Source organism: Pagrus major, chromosome 8, assembly GCF_040436345.1.
Source record: "Pagrus major chromosome 8, Pma_NU_1.0".
Lineage (NCBI taxonomy): Eukaryota > Metazoa > Chordata > Actinopteri > Spariformes > Sparidae > Pagrus > Pagrus major.
Genome location: NC_133222.1, coordinates 13082966 through 13102318, shown reverse-complemented (window position 1 = coordinate 13102318; position 19353 = coordinate 13082966). Strand labels below are relative to the sequence as shown.

Below are 19353 nucleotides of genomic sequence, written 5' to 3'. Positions count from 1 at the left end.
ATCTAGTTCGATCCTTATAAATGGTCCAGTGAGCTTGGAAAGTATGCACAGATGAAAACAATGATAGCACACAGAGCTAAACAAGATGGAGATGTTTCACAGTGGACGCCATTTGCATATCGCAAAAGGGAGGAGTTTTTTTTCTTCTCAAGCAGAAGCTCATTGAGAAAACAGGAGCTTTTTAAAAAATCACGAGGGGAGTAATTTTGGAAACAATCTTTAAAAAAAAAAAGTGTGGCAGAGGGAGGAGAGCAGAGACATATAATGTTATTACGTGTAAGACAGACTGATTCAGGGTGCCAAGCTCTCCATTAATAAAGCAATTATCAAGGGAGGAGAAGGAGGAGTTTGTAAATTCAATTGCCCGGAGCTGGTGTAATGTCATGCTGGAGGGTGTCATAAAACAGTAATTACTCCAGCACTGCTTTGAGATTTTGGGTTATAATTACTGGATCTTTTAACATATGAGGGAGCTGAATTTTAGATTGTAAGTTAAAAAAGCAGTGCAGAGAGATTGCTGTGTACAATTTGGGCTGCAGACTAGAGAAGAGAGAAGGGATCAGGAGGATAATTGCATGCAGGCAGCGTCCCAGGGGAGGAGTGCAACCCCGTCATCAAACACTCATTCTGGCTGGGCCTCATCCCATTACAGTCCCCCAGGAGCCAAACTGCACCTGCCCCACATACTGACAACTACTCAATCCCCCTTCTCTCGCCCTCATGATTACACAAACAGCACCAACAGCATTGTGATAACTAAGTCTGAGATGCTGCAAAAACACAGAAGGTGGAGGCTGGTGAAGAATTTCTACCGTATGAATGAAATGTCGACACCAGATTCTGTCCAATTACCGAGCGCCCCAACAGGCACGTCACCGGATCAACAGCCATGACCACAACGGCTGGTTAGGCATGAGAAAACATGTTCCACGTGGCTGGTGGCACAATTGTGTTTCTGTCAAATTAACATGTGCACCGAGGGGCAGGCGGCGTTGAGCGTTAATGGTTTCCCCTTCTCAGCTGGCCAGATAATCGGAGGAGAAACTGAGATTTATTGTAATTGCTGCCACTGCTGCTAGAGGAAGTGTTTCAGACATGGAGCCGCTTCCTGTGATCGAAGCATCAGTCAACACAGACTAACTGTAGACTCAACGCTGCGGCTGCACATTAAATTGATTCAGACTGTCCATCATGTGCATCAACATGATGGTCAACACCTTAACACCCACCCCAACTAACTTCATGCCTGTCTATCATTTCGTCTCAGGTTAGAGGGGCATCATTTGCAAGATTCTTCTGCACATTTTTTCACCTATTGTACAGTTGGAGGAAGGTGGAAAACAAACCACATTTAATGGCTGCCAGTTGGTCACATCGCCATCATGCGTAATGAGGACCTTCAAGAAGCTTTTCAGACCTCTGATGATGGTCTCACACTTTTTAAGATGTTGGTCTCACATTCTAAATCTGCTCCATATGAGTCATTCCCACCCTGCAGAGGCTGAAAGGCACAGTCATCCAAGTCTTTGATTTGTCTGGAGCTTTACACGCCATCGAGCCCTTCCTGCTGCAGAGAGAAGCGCGGAGGGCATGCATGTGGAGGGATGGACGCCATTTTTCCCTGAATTATTCACCACCTCACTGATGTGCTGCAGTTTTGTCGGCCTACAGAGTGATGTGTTGGAAACACAGCAGAGCAGCACAGAGGCGCCACAGAGGGCAGTATCACCTTTGTTGTTCACTGTGTGCACATCTGACTTCAGATTGAACTGTGAGTCACCAGACCTCCATCAGCTCTCTCATGACTCACGACTGTCATCACTGACTATATAGACAGTGGAAGTAGCTTCTGGGTCTGAAAAGTGGAGCCAATGTGGAACTGCCTTAAACTGCATCTTTGTAATGGCCAGCATGGGGCGACTACTGGTTTCAGAAAGAAGTCCGATTTTTATGTAAGCTCATGAGAAAATTACTCTACTTCCCACTTGATTTACAACATCAGTAAACAGTTTCCAAATGAGTTTATGATCTCAGTCGCTTGTTTCAAGCCTTCTTTAATACAGCATGATGTACATTTTTGTTTTCGTAGTGGCCAAAATGTGTAATTACATCGTTGCTTGATGCACTGGGGCCCAAAAAGACTTTTCCACATAAGCTTACATTGTGAAAGAAGCGTCTGTAAAATGGTGGATACATTTTTTTGAGCATCGTAACCACCACAAAATGACTTTTTTCACTGTCAGAATTTTAACCATTCGGTCCAATAACATGGGGAAGGTCTAGAAGCTGCACGATTCAATTATTTTATCCTCATTCAAGTTAGCCGGGTGCTAAACCGGATGTTAGCCAGCTCGGCCGGCAGAAGTCTACAGAAGATCCTATCAAAACGCCACTGAGCAGTTTAGGAATGAAAGGGGCTCTGCCTCCAACACTGTGTCCAGATTTAATGTAACGTCCTTGAGTCAGAATCTGGATATCCTCACCAGCTCCACCATCTCATTGAAATATCATCACTTTTAGCCCCAAAAAACCAAGATGGCCACGACCAAACTTCAAAAAGGTAATCCACAAACCAATGGGTGATGTCCCAGTAGGTTTACAGTTCGGTTCAAGAGGGACTCTGCACATACTCAGCATGTGTGCAAACCAACATACAAAATCCGCTACATGGGACCTGGATATCAAGCTTTTATAAAAAATAGTTTAAACCTAAACAAAATCTGCTTAATAATTTAAATCCTGTTACAGATTTTGATTTGACGGCATCATCACAGAACAAAGCTGCATTCAGGTTTCACCTTGTAAAGTCCCTATTTTCAACTGTGACCCACTGCATGTGTTTCTAACGTCATATAGACAATGTAGGAATCTAAAGTCTTCAGCTGCACTCAAGTTACATTTAAATTAACTGTGTACAAAATGTTATCACCATTAACGCATTAATGCTGCAATTTTGTTTGTTGTTTTTCTCTCAAACATGAAACAATAACCAGGAAATAAAGCGATAACTGTAAAGGTCTTATGACTTTTGTTGTCACCAACTATTATTCTGAATTTAAACTTTCATTAGGAGCATTATTGTTTTAAAAGCCCAACACACTCCAGAGTTAAACAGTATTGATTTGTCATGTGAGTAGATTTAGTGCAGGAGCTGCGGGTCAATAGTTGAATGTGTTGAATGTAACATTGTTTTCCCTCAGTTGTGCAGAGGAGGACACACTGAGGGAAAACAGAATTTGTTAATAATCCACTATTCAACATTTTCATGTGTTTCTTTTACAGTCATGCCCCTGATGTTGCTCTATTTCTGCACAATTCAGAAAAGTGTGAGATGCTGCTGTGAGATTTAATAGGTTCATCACACCTTTACGCGTTGACATGACACCTTTGCAGCAGATTTTACGCTGCATATTAAAGTCAGGACTGTTTGGGAAGGCAGACAATGATCCAGGTTTGTAGGGATGTAAACTCTGGTAATAGCATTAGTGTTGCTGTTTTCTCTTCTTTTACCAATTACCAAGCCACCAGGTTCGATACTCTCCCCTGGACTCCAGAGACCTCAGCCATTGATTTACTAATGAGGAACGTGGGGAGAACAGGAGATGCATGACGCTGATTGGAGAAGGTGTTTAACTGGTTAGCTAGTCTGCCTCCAGTCTCCTACATACTGCAGAACATCACATCGGCACACATGATGAAAAGATGACTAAGAATGACAAAAACGTGACTTTTGGTTCTTTGTTTTTATAAAATGATATGAGTATTTTTTATAACACTTTTTGACATCAACATACCTCTTCATTAAACACAATATTAGAAGCCATAAAATCACATTTATCTGTTTTACATAAATTTCAGGCACAAAGCCGTAATAGCATCTTTTGGTCATCTTAAACATTCTTATATATTCATATATTTTAAACATCCTTGCAGATTTCATACAGCAAATGAAGAAAGTGTTCAAAGAGCAAATAAAGTCATGTGGAAGAGCCATCTATATTAATTCATGTGGTCCACTCAAACGTGACAATATCAAAGTGTCAATAAAGTACTTTTGGTGACGATGAGAACAACCGAGAAACACCAAGAGATCACGAAAAACCTGGTTGTTCACATACAGTACTGCATTCCTCGCTGTCAAAATGCAACAATACGTCCTGCATCATGAGCACTAAAGCTGGATTCTCCAGACACTAGTAATTTGTTAAAACACACACCTTAATGTTGATCATCACATGACTCCAAAACAATTACAGTTAGATACAGCAAGCCAGCGTTACATTACAAAACAGAGTGTGATGGGTGGTGGCTGGTACACAGAATTTATTGCAGTGCACACCAAACATCAATAAACAATGTCTTCTGAGCAACCGCCTTCGAAACTTTTTTGATTTCTCTCACATCACAACTGGAAACCTGATTATGAGAGTTCATTTTTATTATCTATAATGGCAGAAGACACTTATCTAAGAACGAAGCAGCAGGCTGAATGAGGACTATCAATGACTTGTGAGGCGGCGGCTGCACCTGAAACATTGATCTGAGCAAATTCATGCAACAAACACACACTAAAAGTCTACGGTTTCCACTTCACTCACGCTATTTTTGTCATAGTGTATTATAGGCCTCCTCGCTTGAGAAGAAGAAGACCTTTTTTGCAAGCAGACATCTCCCTGAAAAGGTACTGTCCATGAAAAATATGGCCTTTTATATTAATGTTAACACAGATCAACGACCCAAAATCCACAATAGTCTCACAGAAACAGTATACAGGTATATACAGTACATAAAACACATTTGAGAAACAGAATAGAATCTTGTTTTTGAATACTTATAGTTTCAGTGCAATCAGAGTGGTATTTCAGAGAAAGACCCTATATGATGGTCAACTGCAGTGTCGTCTGGCTCATGTTGTTCAAGTAGATTGATGAGGTTTGGGTGCCTAAGAAGTACAACATAGGCCTGCAGTTGTCTTTGCAGCCGCTCTCTGTATAGTGAAGCCCTACAGTAGGTAGATGTGATGAGACACATGTGATCTAATGACGATTGTTCTGCATTGCAATGAACTATTTCTTTACACTGGCTTTTTGAAACTAGTAACCGTTTTACTTGAATACACAGAATGGATTTAAATATCTAAGATAATGCTTATTTGTGCAATCTGTGATGCAGCGAGTCTGTTTCTGTATGCAGACTCACCACAACTGTCTGGTTTAAGAGTAGCCACGCTCAGAATACATCTTTCCCACCGGCTCCTGCACGTACTCCTCCGTCTTATCCCAGTCCTGCACCCAACCTCCGTTGAGCTGTGCAGTGGCCCCGTAGCTCTTAGCCGGACCACCCATTGCGCCGTAACCCTGCGTAATGTCGCCGGTCTCTTCGGCCAGCTCGTCCTCATCGATGAAGCCACATTTCTCCTCGCTGGTTTCTTCAGGGTCGGCCCATGGCTGTTTCTCCCCAGATGCGAAGAGCCCATAAAACACCACGCCACCGTAATGCACGAGGGAGGCAATGAGGAAGACGTACTGCCACTCTTCTCGAGTCTGGAAACAGAAAACAGTTGTAGCCAGCCTGAGTCACTTCTTAGAGGCCTTGATGATGTGTTAAAGGGACAGTTCACCACAAAGTCAAAAATGATATACATGTAGTGCTATTTATCAATCTAGATTGTGTGAGTTGCCAGGTTTGGCATGTCCATGGTGCTGAATCGGCGAGGGTTTTGCTCCTAATAGGCTTTTTAGCTTTACATCAGACGACATACCCGAACCCTTACCCGACACTAAGACGTTAAGGGCTAAAAACCCCATTGTTGGAACAACAAGCCTTCGCAGCAGTGGGCTTTTGCACAGCTCCATCACTTCACAACTCCGTAACGAGCTGTTTCGGCAAAAGCACAACCACTTTTGACCAATCCAATAAAATCTGTAGAATCTAATCTAAATCCCTCTCCCAACTAAACCCCACCCACATAGCTAAAGCTAAAGATGCTCTATCTGCTGATTCACTGTGACTTTGAAATCAATAAATAACACCTCACAATCAGTGGGTTTAAAAGTAACATTCACATCGCTGTATAAATAAAGATGACTCACCTTGTTCTTCGTCATGGCTCCCACTATTAGAGGGCAGACCATCCCTGACAAGGTACCCACACCGTTGGATATGCCCATGAGGATGCTGGCATAGCGAGGGGCGATGTCTAGATGGTTGACGTTGAAACCTACAGCAACAAGGAATTCATTTTCTGAGTTTTGTGCTCTTTTGAATGGCAGAAAAATCTGAATTTGAAGTAGACTCCATTGTTTTCGAGACTCACCTGATATTGCAAATCCGCTAAAACCCACCGCCAGAACTAAGAAAGAGATGGCCACCCCCTTACTGTGAGAATAACCAACCACTAATAAGAGAGTGGCCTCCATACCGAAGCCTGGAAACAACAAAACAAGAGTAAGTAATGAGGAATACTTCTGCAATATTATGATAACAGACTGAGATATGATTATCCATGCTCACCTCCACAGTTCATGATTTTCCGGACCATAGTGGTGGACATGATGTTGTGGGTCCGCAGGTAGTCCGCTAACTGGCCCCCCAAGGGCACGATGATGGTCATGACCAAGTGAGGGAGCGCAGACACTATTCCAACCTGAAAAACCATCAAACACTTGTCTGAAGTAAATGTGACAACCACAAAGAGACTGTCATAACAAAAGTCTCACAGCCAATCTTTGCGTCCACTTCAACCTCTGACTCCAGCATCACATCCCAGCAGTGATTCACCTGCAGTAATCATAGCGGCCCATCCGAGGCTGAATTACACCTGCCAGACCGGCTTGATTCATGCTTCGCACTCTCAATTGGAAAATTTTGAGATTCAGAGGAATCTGTTGCTTTGTCTCACAGACAGAAGGGGCAGAAAATGACCAAACCAGGAATAATACACTTTGTTTCAACGATTGTTTCAAGGGATTAATATTATTCCATGTTTTGTAAAAGGGCTCACAGAAAGATTTTCATCCTTGAACAGATAAAATGATAATGATTAAAACAAAATACTTGATCAAGTTGATCATTATATTTCATTCCAATAATCTTACTGGAACTGCTTTTTTCAAAACTGTAATAGAGCAGTCACTTCACTTTATATTACGGAAATGTATTGTTGCAACACCAGAAAAAGACTAATGCTATTTATCTTGTTATATCGTGAAAAGTTAATTGTTACAACAAGATATTTTCACGTTATTATGAAATTCAAACGTATAATGTCATAACAAGAAACTTTTCTTGTTATAACATGAAAAAGTTAATGTTTTTACATAAAACATTTTTTCAATTTACATTAAGGGTACGTTAATCAAAATTACTTAATGCAGTAATAAACATTAACCAACAGTTAATTAGCGTCTAGTAATCATTTACTAATGCTGTTCATGTTAACTAAGGTATTAAATTACACATTATTAGTTTGTAAAGATTCATTTACCTTAGTTAGTTATATATTAGTCAATATGACAATAAGCATTAATTAACTGTTAACAATTGTCAAATGTGTACCTTAATTACTTATTAAGAAAAAAAAGATGTTTACATACTCAACATGAACAGCAAATGATTAATACACACATTAGTTAACTGTTAATTAATTGTTAGCTACTTAATGTACCCTTATTGTAAAGTGTTACCAACACATATATCAAGATATTTTAATGCTTTATTATCAGGTTATAAATGAAAGATTTAATGTTATAATGATATAATGATATATAATGATATAAGTTATATCACAGTTACCATGTTGTAATATATTATGTTGTTTTAACTTTTCATGTTACAACAAGAAAAGTTTGTTTTATAATGTGTTTGCATGTCTTGATAACGTGAAAATATCTTGATATAATGTGCAATATTTTATGTTATAACGTGATGATGAATTTTTTTAACACACTGTAAAACGTTTAACATTAAATATGTTTTCATGTTATAACAAGAAGTTTATGTGGTTGCAAGTTGTAACAATAGAAGTTAGCATGTTATAACGTGAAGTGTTTTATGTTGTAAAAGTAAATCATCAAGTTTTTATGTGAAATGTTTGACATTACAACAAATAGTATATTGTTACAAGGAGAGAAGCTTCTTCTTAAAATCAGATACATTTGTAAGTCGTAATAACGTGAGAATATTTTGTTGCCACCATAAACTTCTCACGTGATTATATGATACTGATCAGTTTTTGTGTTTTGGTGTGGCAGTGATACACTGCTATACTACAGGTACGTATCCATGATGGAGGTTGTCACTGATTGTGCACACAGTCACACTTACAGTAACACCATAAAACTAACCATATTTTGCTCTTAATAACTGACAAACAACAGAGTAATTGTGTAAACAGTAGAGACGTTGAACACATAGTAAACACCTGTTACAAGGCAGGAACACATTAAATGAGACTCCATGAGTCTGGTGCATGCTGGGAGGTTTCCCTCATACCACTAACAAATACAAACTATTAACTTCAGGTTGACTCTAATGACAATTTGCAAGCCTGCAACAAATGATTCGCAACAATGGAGGTTGTGAGCACAACAATGAGACTCATCACCATTTGAACTTATTTGGAGTCTTGTTTCTGTCCACAACATCTATCTAAGTCAAATATTCACTCTTTTATAGTGCTGTTTTTGTTCTGTACCAAACTCCTGATGGAAATTTCTGGTTCTTCAGCTCCTAACTGTTCATCATTACGTTCACCACCTCTTTGTTAACTGTGTCTGTCTGATGCTGAGCATGTCGTGTGCAGTGGGTTTTTAGAGCCTCTTTCACTGGAAACCGATGCTATGAAGCTTCGTACAGCCAAGGGAGCTGCAGATTCTGGTGATAATTCTCTGTAGCTTCATACTGTTCTTACACTTTTCAGTGAAGAATAAGACAGATCATAGCACGAGCATCAAGGAGAATTTAATTTATCATTTTATGCAAATTAAACTGCACAGAACTTGAGCAATTCATATCTAAGATGTCCTCAGTTTGTAATCTTGAACATTGGATCAAATGGTGTTGAAATATATCTTTACGGCAGACAACAGCCATTATGAGGTATTTATTTACCTTGCTGATTTCAAAGCCAAACACCTCTTCAAAGTATGCAGGCTGGCTGATGAGGAGCAGATAAAAAGTCCAGCTCCTGCAGAAGTTGGCCACGATGATTGCATAGACAGGCATGGAGGAGAAGAACTTCTTCCACGGGGTCTTGAATTTCTGTTCAATCAAAAAGAGAATCAGCTGCACGCACAGCACTTGGTGTGGTGATATGAATTAAGGGATTCAGATTAGCAAACTCACTTCCATTGCGCCCATCAGCTGGGCACTTTCACCGATGCTCTCCTCGATGTAACGGCGCTCCTCGTCAGTGATGGTCGGGTGCTCCGCCGGGCTCTCGTAGGACACCAAGATCCAGAACATGTACCAAAATATCCCAAAGCATCCTGAGAACATCATGAGGGATGCCGTCAAGAATCAAACATTTCAGTCATGACGGCACATTGTTCAGACCCACAGAGCTTTATTCAAAATTCTAGTGAAAATCCCAAAGTTTTCAAAGATACCAAATATGTCTGACTGAAATGTTGTGTGCACCCTCAACAAACGTGTTGTTTGAATATTTGACTGTTGATATCATTTAACAGCTTCAGTGATGAAACAAGCTGATACAGAATCAACACAACATAGTGTCACAGCAGCTTATGAAATTGTCAGGAAAGAAAATCTACAGGATTTGTGTACATGGACACAAATTTCAAATTGTTTTTGTGACTGAGCATGACTGTCTTCGTCTTAGATTTCTTTGAATGAATGAAACATTAAATATCTGAACAATAACAAAGTTGAGGACTGTCACAACAGAATACAGGGATCACATCCAGTCTGTGGTCTGTGTCATTCTGGTTATTTGTTAAAAAAATAAATAAAAATAGTTTATGAAATACTGACGAAATTTCATCTTTAATATTTATGTATATGTACAGGATTTGCTAAGCATCACAAAAAATATGGACAATTCTTGCCCATGTACGTGAACCCTATTAAATATTAGGGTTATTACATTTCGTCACTATTTTATTGTCATGATGCTGCGTTGATCTACAATATATGATATTGTCAGTAAGGATTGAGGAATAAGAATTAAGGTATAAGATTTTGCAACCTTAAAGATACTTAAGAGGAATTAAAACTGGAAAACTGTATGTTAAAGCCAGACCGCTGTGGCCACAAGAGACAATTACAGGATAATAGTCGATAAAACATACACAACACAAACATTTCTTGCTGACATTAGCTCACATTAGCCACCATAGGCTATTGGTCATACTAGACCATGTGAGGCTGCAGCAGTAAAACTCTTGAGCGTATTGATTTGAATGAGGTTGTAATTAATGATCATGACTTCAACTTTTCCTTTGATCTTTTCATCTCTACAGTCTCACTTTAAATGCACAGCATGTAATTTCTGCCTGTAGGAGTCACTTAATCATGACAAAAAACAAAAGATGTAAGAGACGTCAGATCATGGGCTGGGTTGTCTTCACTGTTAAACAACCACCACTGTTGATGAAAATCCATCTGCATGACTCAGACAGAAATGTTCACAGACGAGATCAAGTTTCACGGTTTTATTCACGTTACGTTTAGTCACACTGACTTCCTTCCTCATTCTCTCTCTCCCAGAAGTTATTGTTACCCTGAATAAAATAAGGCTTTCTCTGGGTTTGAACATCTTGTTCTTATTTATAAATATGTATATTTTTAAATGTATATCTTTATATTTGATCTTATTCATTTCATTGTTTTTATTTCCTTTGTTCACATTTTATCTGCTCTGTCTGGCTTAATTTTCTTTTGTAAAGCAAACTTGGTTCAGATATATATATATATATATATATATATATATATATATATATATATCATTGTTATTATTATTATTATTATTATTATTATTATTATTATTATTATTATTGTTGTTGCAAACATTTGGGATAATTTAAGTATACAGCTCAACAAAATATACAACCAAGGTCTCTTTCAAGACATTTTTATGAAGAAATGTCACATATTACATCTTTAAAGTTCATGACAGTGAGACTCACCGTACACGTAGAAGACAGAGGACCATCCTGTGTACTGGACCAGGATCCCAGCCAGAGGCATGGCTATCACCGCACCAGCGTAGGATCCTGAACAAGACAAAACATCATGACTGAGCAGAATTTGATCCTGGCTGCTAATTCAGAGAGCAGTGATGTCCCAGTGTTTAGTGACAAACATGTTCAGGCACATTTTGGGAGCAATATTTTGTCATTTTAAACCTGCATGAGGGAATATGATGAGTAACATATACGTGACGCTAATGAGCTGTTTGACTGTGTGCGTAGATTTTGTACCACAGAAGGAGATGGTTGCCAGACGACTCCTCTCCAGCGGCGGGGCCCATTTGCTCCAGATCCCGTGGCAGGCTGGATAAGTCACTCCCTGCATGGTGACGAAACATTACAGCCACAGTGTGAACACATGAGGATCATTTTCCATTCACTTCAATATGACTTTTCTTGATAACCTTCCTCTAAACTGTTGGATTTGTTAAAATCATCCACACATTTTACACCCATGTCCTCACTTTCAGTCATTAGGATTTACAGGTGAAGGTATTCTGCTTGATTGACGCAGTCTGATCTCATTTGCCGAAGACGAACAAGACAAATTGTAGTTAATAACAAACAAACTGACATGAATTGCAGCTGACCTTTCTAATAGAGACTAATGAGTTAGGTGTGAGTCAGTGCAAATTCAGGCTGACTACCCACTTCATGAAAAAAAACTGAATTGCTCCCATTAAATCTTCATTACACACTAAGTGGCATACAATCAACTATTGATAGACACAAATTGCTGGGGCTTGCAGTGGGAGACACCCTGAAATGCTAATGTTTAATTTGCAGTAATAAGTCGATGGGTGCTGAACGCAGGCGGCTCGCTTTCTCTGTCTCTCTCTCTCTCTCTCAGTGTTCCTGAGCTGCTATTGAAACAGCAGTATGCAGCAAAACAAAATAACAAAAGAGGATGACCTTCAGTCTCATAAAAGCATCGCTCTCTGAAATCTTTCCCTTTCTGTTGAGCTGTGGGAGCCGCCCGCATCAAGTGGTTTTTATCTCTTTTGTTCTGTGTTTCTATGTGAACATGGAGCTGTTTTCGGCCAGCTAAACCAACGTACATAAGCCCTGATATTCAGGGTTTTGTGCTGTTTGCAGACTAATCTAACAATTGCATACAGTATTATGAATAGAGTTTGAACATAATGGGCTGCATTCAAACAGAAAGCCGAGAAACGTCTGTAAAACGTGGTCAAACACATGAATGTCAGCACAATTTCATTAGGGGTCGAGTTTAGCCCTCAGCCTGATAATGAGGCATCAGTTTTGAGTCTTTCAAAGGTCAGGATGTGATTTGCAAACTGTGCATCAGTACCTCCACCAGCCCTTGTAATATCCTCACAAAGATGACACATCCATAGTGCGTCCGGGCGGCAGAGGGAATGAACATGTTCAGGGTGGATGTCAGCACGATGGCAGCCCCAAAAACTCTGGATAATAAACAGCGTGTTGGGATTATTTGTCAGAACATTATCAGAACAAGATCATCTCATTCAACAAGAAACATTGTGGAAATATTGATCAATTTCAAACCCTTTAAATAGATTGAAACATTAAAAATGGTCTACACAGCGTTAGGAGTTACTATACTGGCAGAATAAACGTAGATAAGGAAGATAAATCCACCCTAATTGGATGGCACACACACACACACACACACACACACACACACAACAGGCAGTTATTCAGTTTCCAGGGGAGTGAGGACAGGAGGTGTTTGCAGCAGAAGGCGTCAGTGGGCTCAGCTGACTTGGCATGATGAAGCTCTTCAAAGATTTGCATCTTATTTAGGCTCCATTTCCCTCATGACAAATGTAACAATCTGATCATATTGATGCAGGAGGACTAATACTGCGACCTTTATCTCCTCCTGTAAATATATGTACATGATTTTCTGACAGTTTTGTTGTTATAATGGGATTTTTTTAAAGACTTATTTCCCTTTGTTGCACATTTTCTCCACTCCTTTTGTCCAACTGTGGCTGACTAATCAGTTGTTGGTGAAATCACGTGCTATATGCTCATTGAAATCATACTGCAATCATTACTCAGAACCGCATTTCACACAGGGCTTTGGCTGAGGTGGTTGCCATGCCTCTGAACATAAAGGATTAGACATGTCGGTCCCATGGGAGCTCATTAACATGAGGAGGCACGCCTGGTGTGCATCAGCCAAATCCCCAGTTTATCTGCTGTAAGGTCAGACTCCTTTATTCTAACCATGACATGCACTGACTGGATAGCACAAATATCACACTCACATCTACACTGAAAATTAAAATAGAGACATGTCTAACTGATATTGAGAGATATGGACACCCTCAGTTTTAGTACCTGTTTGCAGCCAGTCTGGAGGATATATACCCCCCTGGAATCTGGGTAACTATGTAGCCCCAGAAGAAGGAGCCATGGATCATCCCCACGGTCTCTGGGTCCCAGTTGAATTTCGCTTTCTTTCAGACACACAAAAATAAACACAAATTTCAAGCACTTTTCCAGGAGGGAAGCACAAAAAACAGGTGTGAAACGGTGAAACATAGGCTATTCGTTGAAATGCTTTTTATCAAAGTGTGTCAGTGGAGAATAATTTCAGACAGACACGTATTTTATTTGATGCTTTAAAAACGTTTGCAGTTACTTATTAAAGCACAAAATAAACAGATTTTTTAGGAAAATTGCGACCATAAATACACAAATGTGCTTCTAACTCACTATAATTCACAGGCCCAACGCCTGAAATACAATTTAAAAGTAAAGATAAACTCAATTGTGGCTCTCTAATGTGTGTTTAACCAAACCCTATCCAGGCTGCGGGCCTGATCACGCATCAAATCGAACATGCGGTGGCTCGTGTGCGGGGGTGTAACGGGGCGGAGTCTGCAGGCACCTCTTTGATGATGATCTTGCCGTTTTGATGGATGGTGTGGTTATTGACCATGCTGACGATGGCCACACCCAAGTTACACCGGATACCGAAGGAGATGCAGAAGCCGAGGCCGCTCAGCATCGCGATGATGTATCTGCGCGGGGCGCCGAAGCACGTGCAGTCACACAGCGGCGCCTTCCGCTCCTGCTCCGCCGACGGTCTCCCATCCTCGGTCAGCTCGATCTGCTCACCTGGCTGCTGCCGCTTCTCCAGCTTCCTGCACGACAAGCCGATGACATGCTCGTTTTTTTTTTTTTTTTTAAAGTTCAAATTCAACACTTGTGTTGGTGTGTGAAATTAAAACATCCTGCAGATTCAGCTGCTTTTTTAAAAAAAGAAGCAGGGGGCGAGAGCCAGAAGAGGTTAAAAAAAATGTGAGATTTCGTTGATTTTCTGCAGGAAAACGTTCAAAAACCACCTGAATATCCTCATGTATTTATTCTCACGCCTCTCACAGGTGATTTGCATCTTATTCTGCAGAGGAAATTGGCTTTCGTCCTCACTTTCTGCTCTTTCAGCGACAGGCCTCGACATTATCTTTATTTTTAATTATTCGTTTCGTTCCCTGCTGAAATTCTCCACGTTCCTGTCAGAGAAAGGCTCGTTGGCAAACGAAGAGAAAATGACCTTAATACCGCATTGCAGCAATACCAGCATCACCGTTGTTTAGACTTCATTTAGCGCCTTTTTTTATTTATTTATTTTTATTTTTAATTAGCTCTCATAAATGTGTCTTTGGCTTTTCTGCTTGGCTCGCTTGGATTTTGCCGCAAAGAAATGTAAGGTTAATTTAAAAGCCGAGGAATGAGATGTGAAGGCCTCGTCCAGAGCAATAACAGGCCTGCTACAGCTCAAATGAATGAACAGATTTTTTTTTTTCCTTTCACAGCTTCGAGTCACGTTTCTGTGTGGCAGCTTGGAATCAAGTTCAACACCTGAGAGCCATTTTAAGACCAAGAAAAATAAACGAATTTCATGTGTTTCTGCACAAATGTTCATCTAAAATACGTGTATTTTATAAAAGCAGATTATTTGTGTTATAATCCTTTTTTCCTGCTTTTTATTCAACCTATTTATTCACATTTCCGATGTGAATTAAAACATAAATCAATGTTATACACCCGATAAGCTGTTCCTCTTCATCCTGCTCTGCTCTGATTTTAAAAAATGTTTCTCAGTCACTTATCAGTTTCCCTTTTAGCTCCTGGTGACAGTATAAAGAATAAAGGAAGTCAATTGATATGAAAGTCCATCGATCTTGAATTAATACAGATGGATACATAAGGTAATAGATATCCTCCGACCTTGTGTCACGACTCGCTCTGTTTCATTAATTATTAAAAAAAAAAAAAAAAACACCCACAGCTGCTGGTGGAGGGGATCATCCTCCAGGGAAATATCTGATCCTTAAATATTCGGGCCACACGACTCTGCCTTCAGCATCCTGCCCGTGATTCTTCTCAGAAAGAGGAGATTTCCCCCCCTGCTTTCATTGTAATTCACTAATAAGCGCATCTGAAGTCAGCGCACGTTTCATGTGTGATGTTAACATCTGGATTTTCCGTCATTATTGGTTCATAAATAAATGTAATTCTGCGATGAAAAAACATGCAGAAATGTGTATTTCTTCTCTTACCTGTACAGGTTCCCGAGGGCCTTCCCTGCGATTTGTTTTAGTCCCTCTTTAGTGGTGGGGGGAGCTTTCTCCTTTCCTGGCTCCATATCCATATCTTCTTCTTCTTTTTTTAATTTCTATAACACTATAACAAATGGAAGTGCTGCATAAAAGAGCATATTGTTAAGATATTAATCCAAATAACGCGCCTCGGTCTTTTAGAGCAGAAAAACGTCTCGATGTCCTGGAAAAGATGAGGAGGAAAATGGAGAAAGCGCTCAGTCTGAAAGGGCTGCTTCCACAGTCACAAAACAGCAGTCAAATAAGTCCGCTTCTGCCTTGCGCAATGTTAATCCATGCAGTGCCATCTTAAGATCCCGTCAGCGATTGGAAAAACCTCAACAGAAAAATAGCAAATACAAAAGTTGACGATTTTTTTCAGTGTTCTTGGAGAAATGGAGGTGGGGGAAAGTGTGGATGTTGAGCCGGTGCAGGTTGGAGGAGCTCCGGTCTAATCTGAGGTGAGGATCTCCGGTGGAGGCGGCAGCCGGAGGAGGCTTCAGCACCGCGGACAGCTCACAGCTCATCTACCTGTCAGCAGCTCCGAGCAGCGCCCCTCCTCCCTCCTCTCTCCTCCTCCTCCCTCCTCCTCCCTGCTCCTCTCATTCAGTCACAACACTTCAACATCTATCCACAGACAAAACTGCCAAATGTATAAACTCCCTCCTTCACTTTTATCTCACTGAAAAGAAAAAGATTTCAGGATGGGCTCCGACCACTTATAAACACTTACTGCAGCAGCCACAAAGCATCCCCCCCTCTTCCTCTTCCTCTTCCTCCTCCACCACCACCACCCTCCCTCTACATCCGGTTATTTCTCGGGTTTAGTTTGACCTGCGGTGTTTAAAGCCCTGCTAAAACTTCAGGGACAGATGTGCCGAGAGCTTTTTTCAGTCAATTAAACTGTGGGCTCTTAATATTGTTTTTTTACTGACCACAAGAAAGATGCTGTTCACGCATGTGGAGCCAGACTGTAAAGTACAGTATGCAGTCAACCACACAGAGGCAGTGTTGTGTAAGGAAGTTCAGGAGACCCAACCCCATCACCAGAATACATGTTGGCAAGGGGCAAAATCGGGTTTCTGCAAAACCACAGATATGTTAACAATTCACACCTCTTTATGTTGCATCTTTATGTTTCTTTGATGGTCCCATTTAAAATGTTTCTCCACTTGGTTAGGGTCAGGAACAGATCATGTTTTGGCTTAACATACCTGTTTTGGAGATGTACAGAGGTCTTGTGAAAAAACACCCAGTTTCGTTGGCACAAATATGACTGGAGGTGTCTCAAGGTCTTGTTAAAAACACCTGGTTTTGTAACAGCAAACTAGGCTGGAAATGTCCCAAGGTCTTGTTTAAAACACTCAGTACTGCTATCAAAAACATGGCTACAGACGTCCTGAGGTCCTGTTAAAAACACCCAGTTTTGTCGCCACAAGCACAGCTGGAGATGTCCCGAAGTCTCCTTAAGACACCTGGTTTTGTTGCCACTAACACGACTACAGATGATTGGATTTCCCATAAAAATATTGTTTTTTGTTGCTGCCACAAATCTGCTGGAAATTTTAACTGCTAACATGTGTCCTGAGGTCTGGTTTAAAACACTCTGTTTTGTCACCACAATCACGGCTGCAGAGGCCAAACCTCCAGTCAGAAATATCAGATTTTGGTCGCCACAAACACAGCTGGAAATTGTTCCGAGCTCTGGTTTAAAAACACCATAAACATGGCTACAGACGTCCTGAGGTCTTGTTAAAAACACCCAGTTTTGTCGCCACAAACACGGCTGCAGACGACTTGATTTCCCATCAGAATTGTCATTTTTTTGTTGCCACAAACATGGCTGGAAATTTTCACTGCTGACATTCATCCTGTGACTGTGCTGAGCTCAACTGATGTGAGAGTAAATGAGACAAAGGAGACTGGAAACCTTTGTTATATACAGTATTTATCTTATTCAGCAAATTAAACAAAACAAGTGATTAAACAAGTGACATAGGCTACTCAGGTTTTCAATACTTTTTCATGATGTCTTACACAAGTATTAGACAGAGAACATTATTTCTTTGAAATGTCTCTTAGCTCCTTATGGCTGGGTTCAGACACTGCGCACGCAGGTGCCACAGTGGACATGCCCTGCCTCGTCCTCACCGTCTGACGGGTCCGCTTAGATATCCTGGAGGCCACATGTGTACCTGGACACTGGGAGAGCAGGAGAGCAAAGGTGCCGTGAAACTCCCTCCTGAACTGTCCGCCTATGAAGCAGCTGAACAGCGGGTTAACGCAGGTGATGAGGCCGCACAAGCACATCTGCAGGGAGAAGGCCAGGTCTGCGCGCTGCCAGGAGGCGGGGTTGTCGGGGTACACTGCCCGCATCACGACGGCTGCGTTGCGGCACACGTGGTAGGGCAGGTAAAACAGCGCAAAGAGGACCAGGACTGTGCTCAGCACCCGCCGGAGCCGCCGCTGCTTGTTGTGCGGGTCGGGGCGGTTGGGCCGGTGGCGCAGCTCTCTGAGGCTGTGCAGGCCGCAGTAGCAGATGGAGAGCAGCGGGAGCAAGAAACCGACGACGGAGCAAACGACGGTGTAGGGGAGGCTCTCTGTGGTCTCACTCAGCATTATGTACAGGGTACAGACGGTGCGGTTGCTCCCAGGGCAAGTCTGGATCATACTCATGGTGGCAACAGGTATGCTGAGGAGCACAGCGGCCACCCACACCGCCACACACAGCAGGCAGGTCTGCCTCCGGCCCAGCAGCACCAGGGAGCGCAGAGGGTGCACGATGGCCAGGTACCGGTCCACACTGATGCAGGTGACGAAGAAGATGCTCAGGTAGAAGTAGTTGTGGTAGAACATCCTCACACCCGTGCAGAAGCCCAGCCCCAGCTTCCAGTACAGATGGTCCAGGTGGTAGTTGATGAGGAAAGGCAGGACCACCAGCCACGAGGTGTCAGCCAGGGTCAGGTTGAAGAGGAACACCGTGCTGCGGGTCCAGCGCCGCAGGCGGTGGAAGAACACCCAGAGGGAGAGCAGGTTGAGGGGAAGCCCGAGGATCATAACCACCAGGAAGAAGGACGGCATCACGTAGAGCTGGACCACCGGTAAACCCTGATGTGTGTCCAGGTGGCAGAAGGCTTCCTCTGGAGGCTGGATGGTCAGGGGCACAGATCAAGATTTCTACCCTCAGTTTCTTCATGGAAAACTTTAATTAAACCCCCTGAGCTTCATTACAGAAACATTAAAGATATAGAGAGATAGTTTACAAACCATTCTTTGCAATAACTACAATACCTAAAACAACTTTATCTCACCTTATATAACATGTTTAAACCCACAGTGAACCCATTCAACCTACCTGAACCTGAGTGTTGCCCATGTCTTTGTTACAGTGGCTTCTCTGTGTGCCAAGTGAATCAACCATGCCAACATATTTTGGTGTAAAGCACACCCACCAGCAGTGAGAGCAAACACTGAATAGTTATCAGTGTTCTCTCAGGCCATCTGTTATGTGAACGGCAACTTTCATGTCCTCGGCAAAGAGGCTG

General features: G+C 41.5%; 2 protein-coding genes across 2 annotated transcripts; both read right to left on the bottom strand.

Moving 5' to 3' along the window:
* Positions 1–5213: 5213 nt before the first annotated feature.
* On the bottom strand, positions 5214–15855 carry LOC141000753 (vesicular glutamate transporter 2.1-like). The gene is made up of 12 exons (XM_073471570.1): positions 15770–15855; positions 14095–14350; positions 13542–13660; positions 12523–12637; positions 11442–11529; positions 11148–11234; positions 9346–9488; positions 9112–9261; positions 6514–6646; positions 6317–6427; positions 6093–6220; positions 5214–5543 (listed from the first exon to the last, which is right to left on the bottom strand). Exons 1-12 carry the CDS (start codon positions 15853–15855, stop codon positions 5214–5216), a joined length of 1746 nt encoding a protein of 581 aa, XP_073327671.1.
* Positions 15856–17844: 1989 nt separating this feature from the next.
* Positions 17845–19292, bottom strand: LOC141000756 (P2Y purinoceptor 3-like). Its single transcript, XM_073471573.1, has one exon. It carries the CDS (start codon positions 18887–18889, stop codon positions 17867–17869), a length of 1023 nt encoding a protein of 340 aa, XP_073327674.1. The 5' UTR covers positions 18890–19292; the 3' UTR covers positions 17845–17866.
* Positions 19293–19353: the final 61 nt, after the last annotated feature.

Bases quoted from the DNA above. Each gene is read 5' to 3' on its own strand.
- LOC141000753 (XM_073471570.1), bottom strand. From the start codon at position 15,855: ATGGAGCCAGGAAAGGAGAAAGCTCCCCCCACCACTAAAGAGGGACTA. The intron at 12,638-13,541 runs GTACTAAAACTG...TTTATTATCCAG, and splicing joins TCCAGACTGGCTGCAAACAG to AGTTTTTGGGGCTGCCATCG. The intron at 11,530-12,522 runs GTACTGATGCAC...GTCACCATGCAG, and splicing joins TATTACAAGGGCTGGTGGAG to GGAGTGACTTATCCAGCCTG.
- LOC141000756 (XM_073471573.1), bottom strand. From the start codon at position 18,889: ATGCCGTCCTTCTTCCTGGTGGTTATGATCCTCGGGCTTCCCCTCAAC.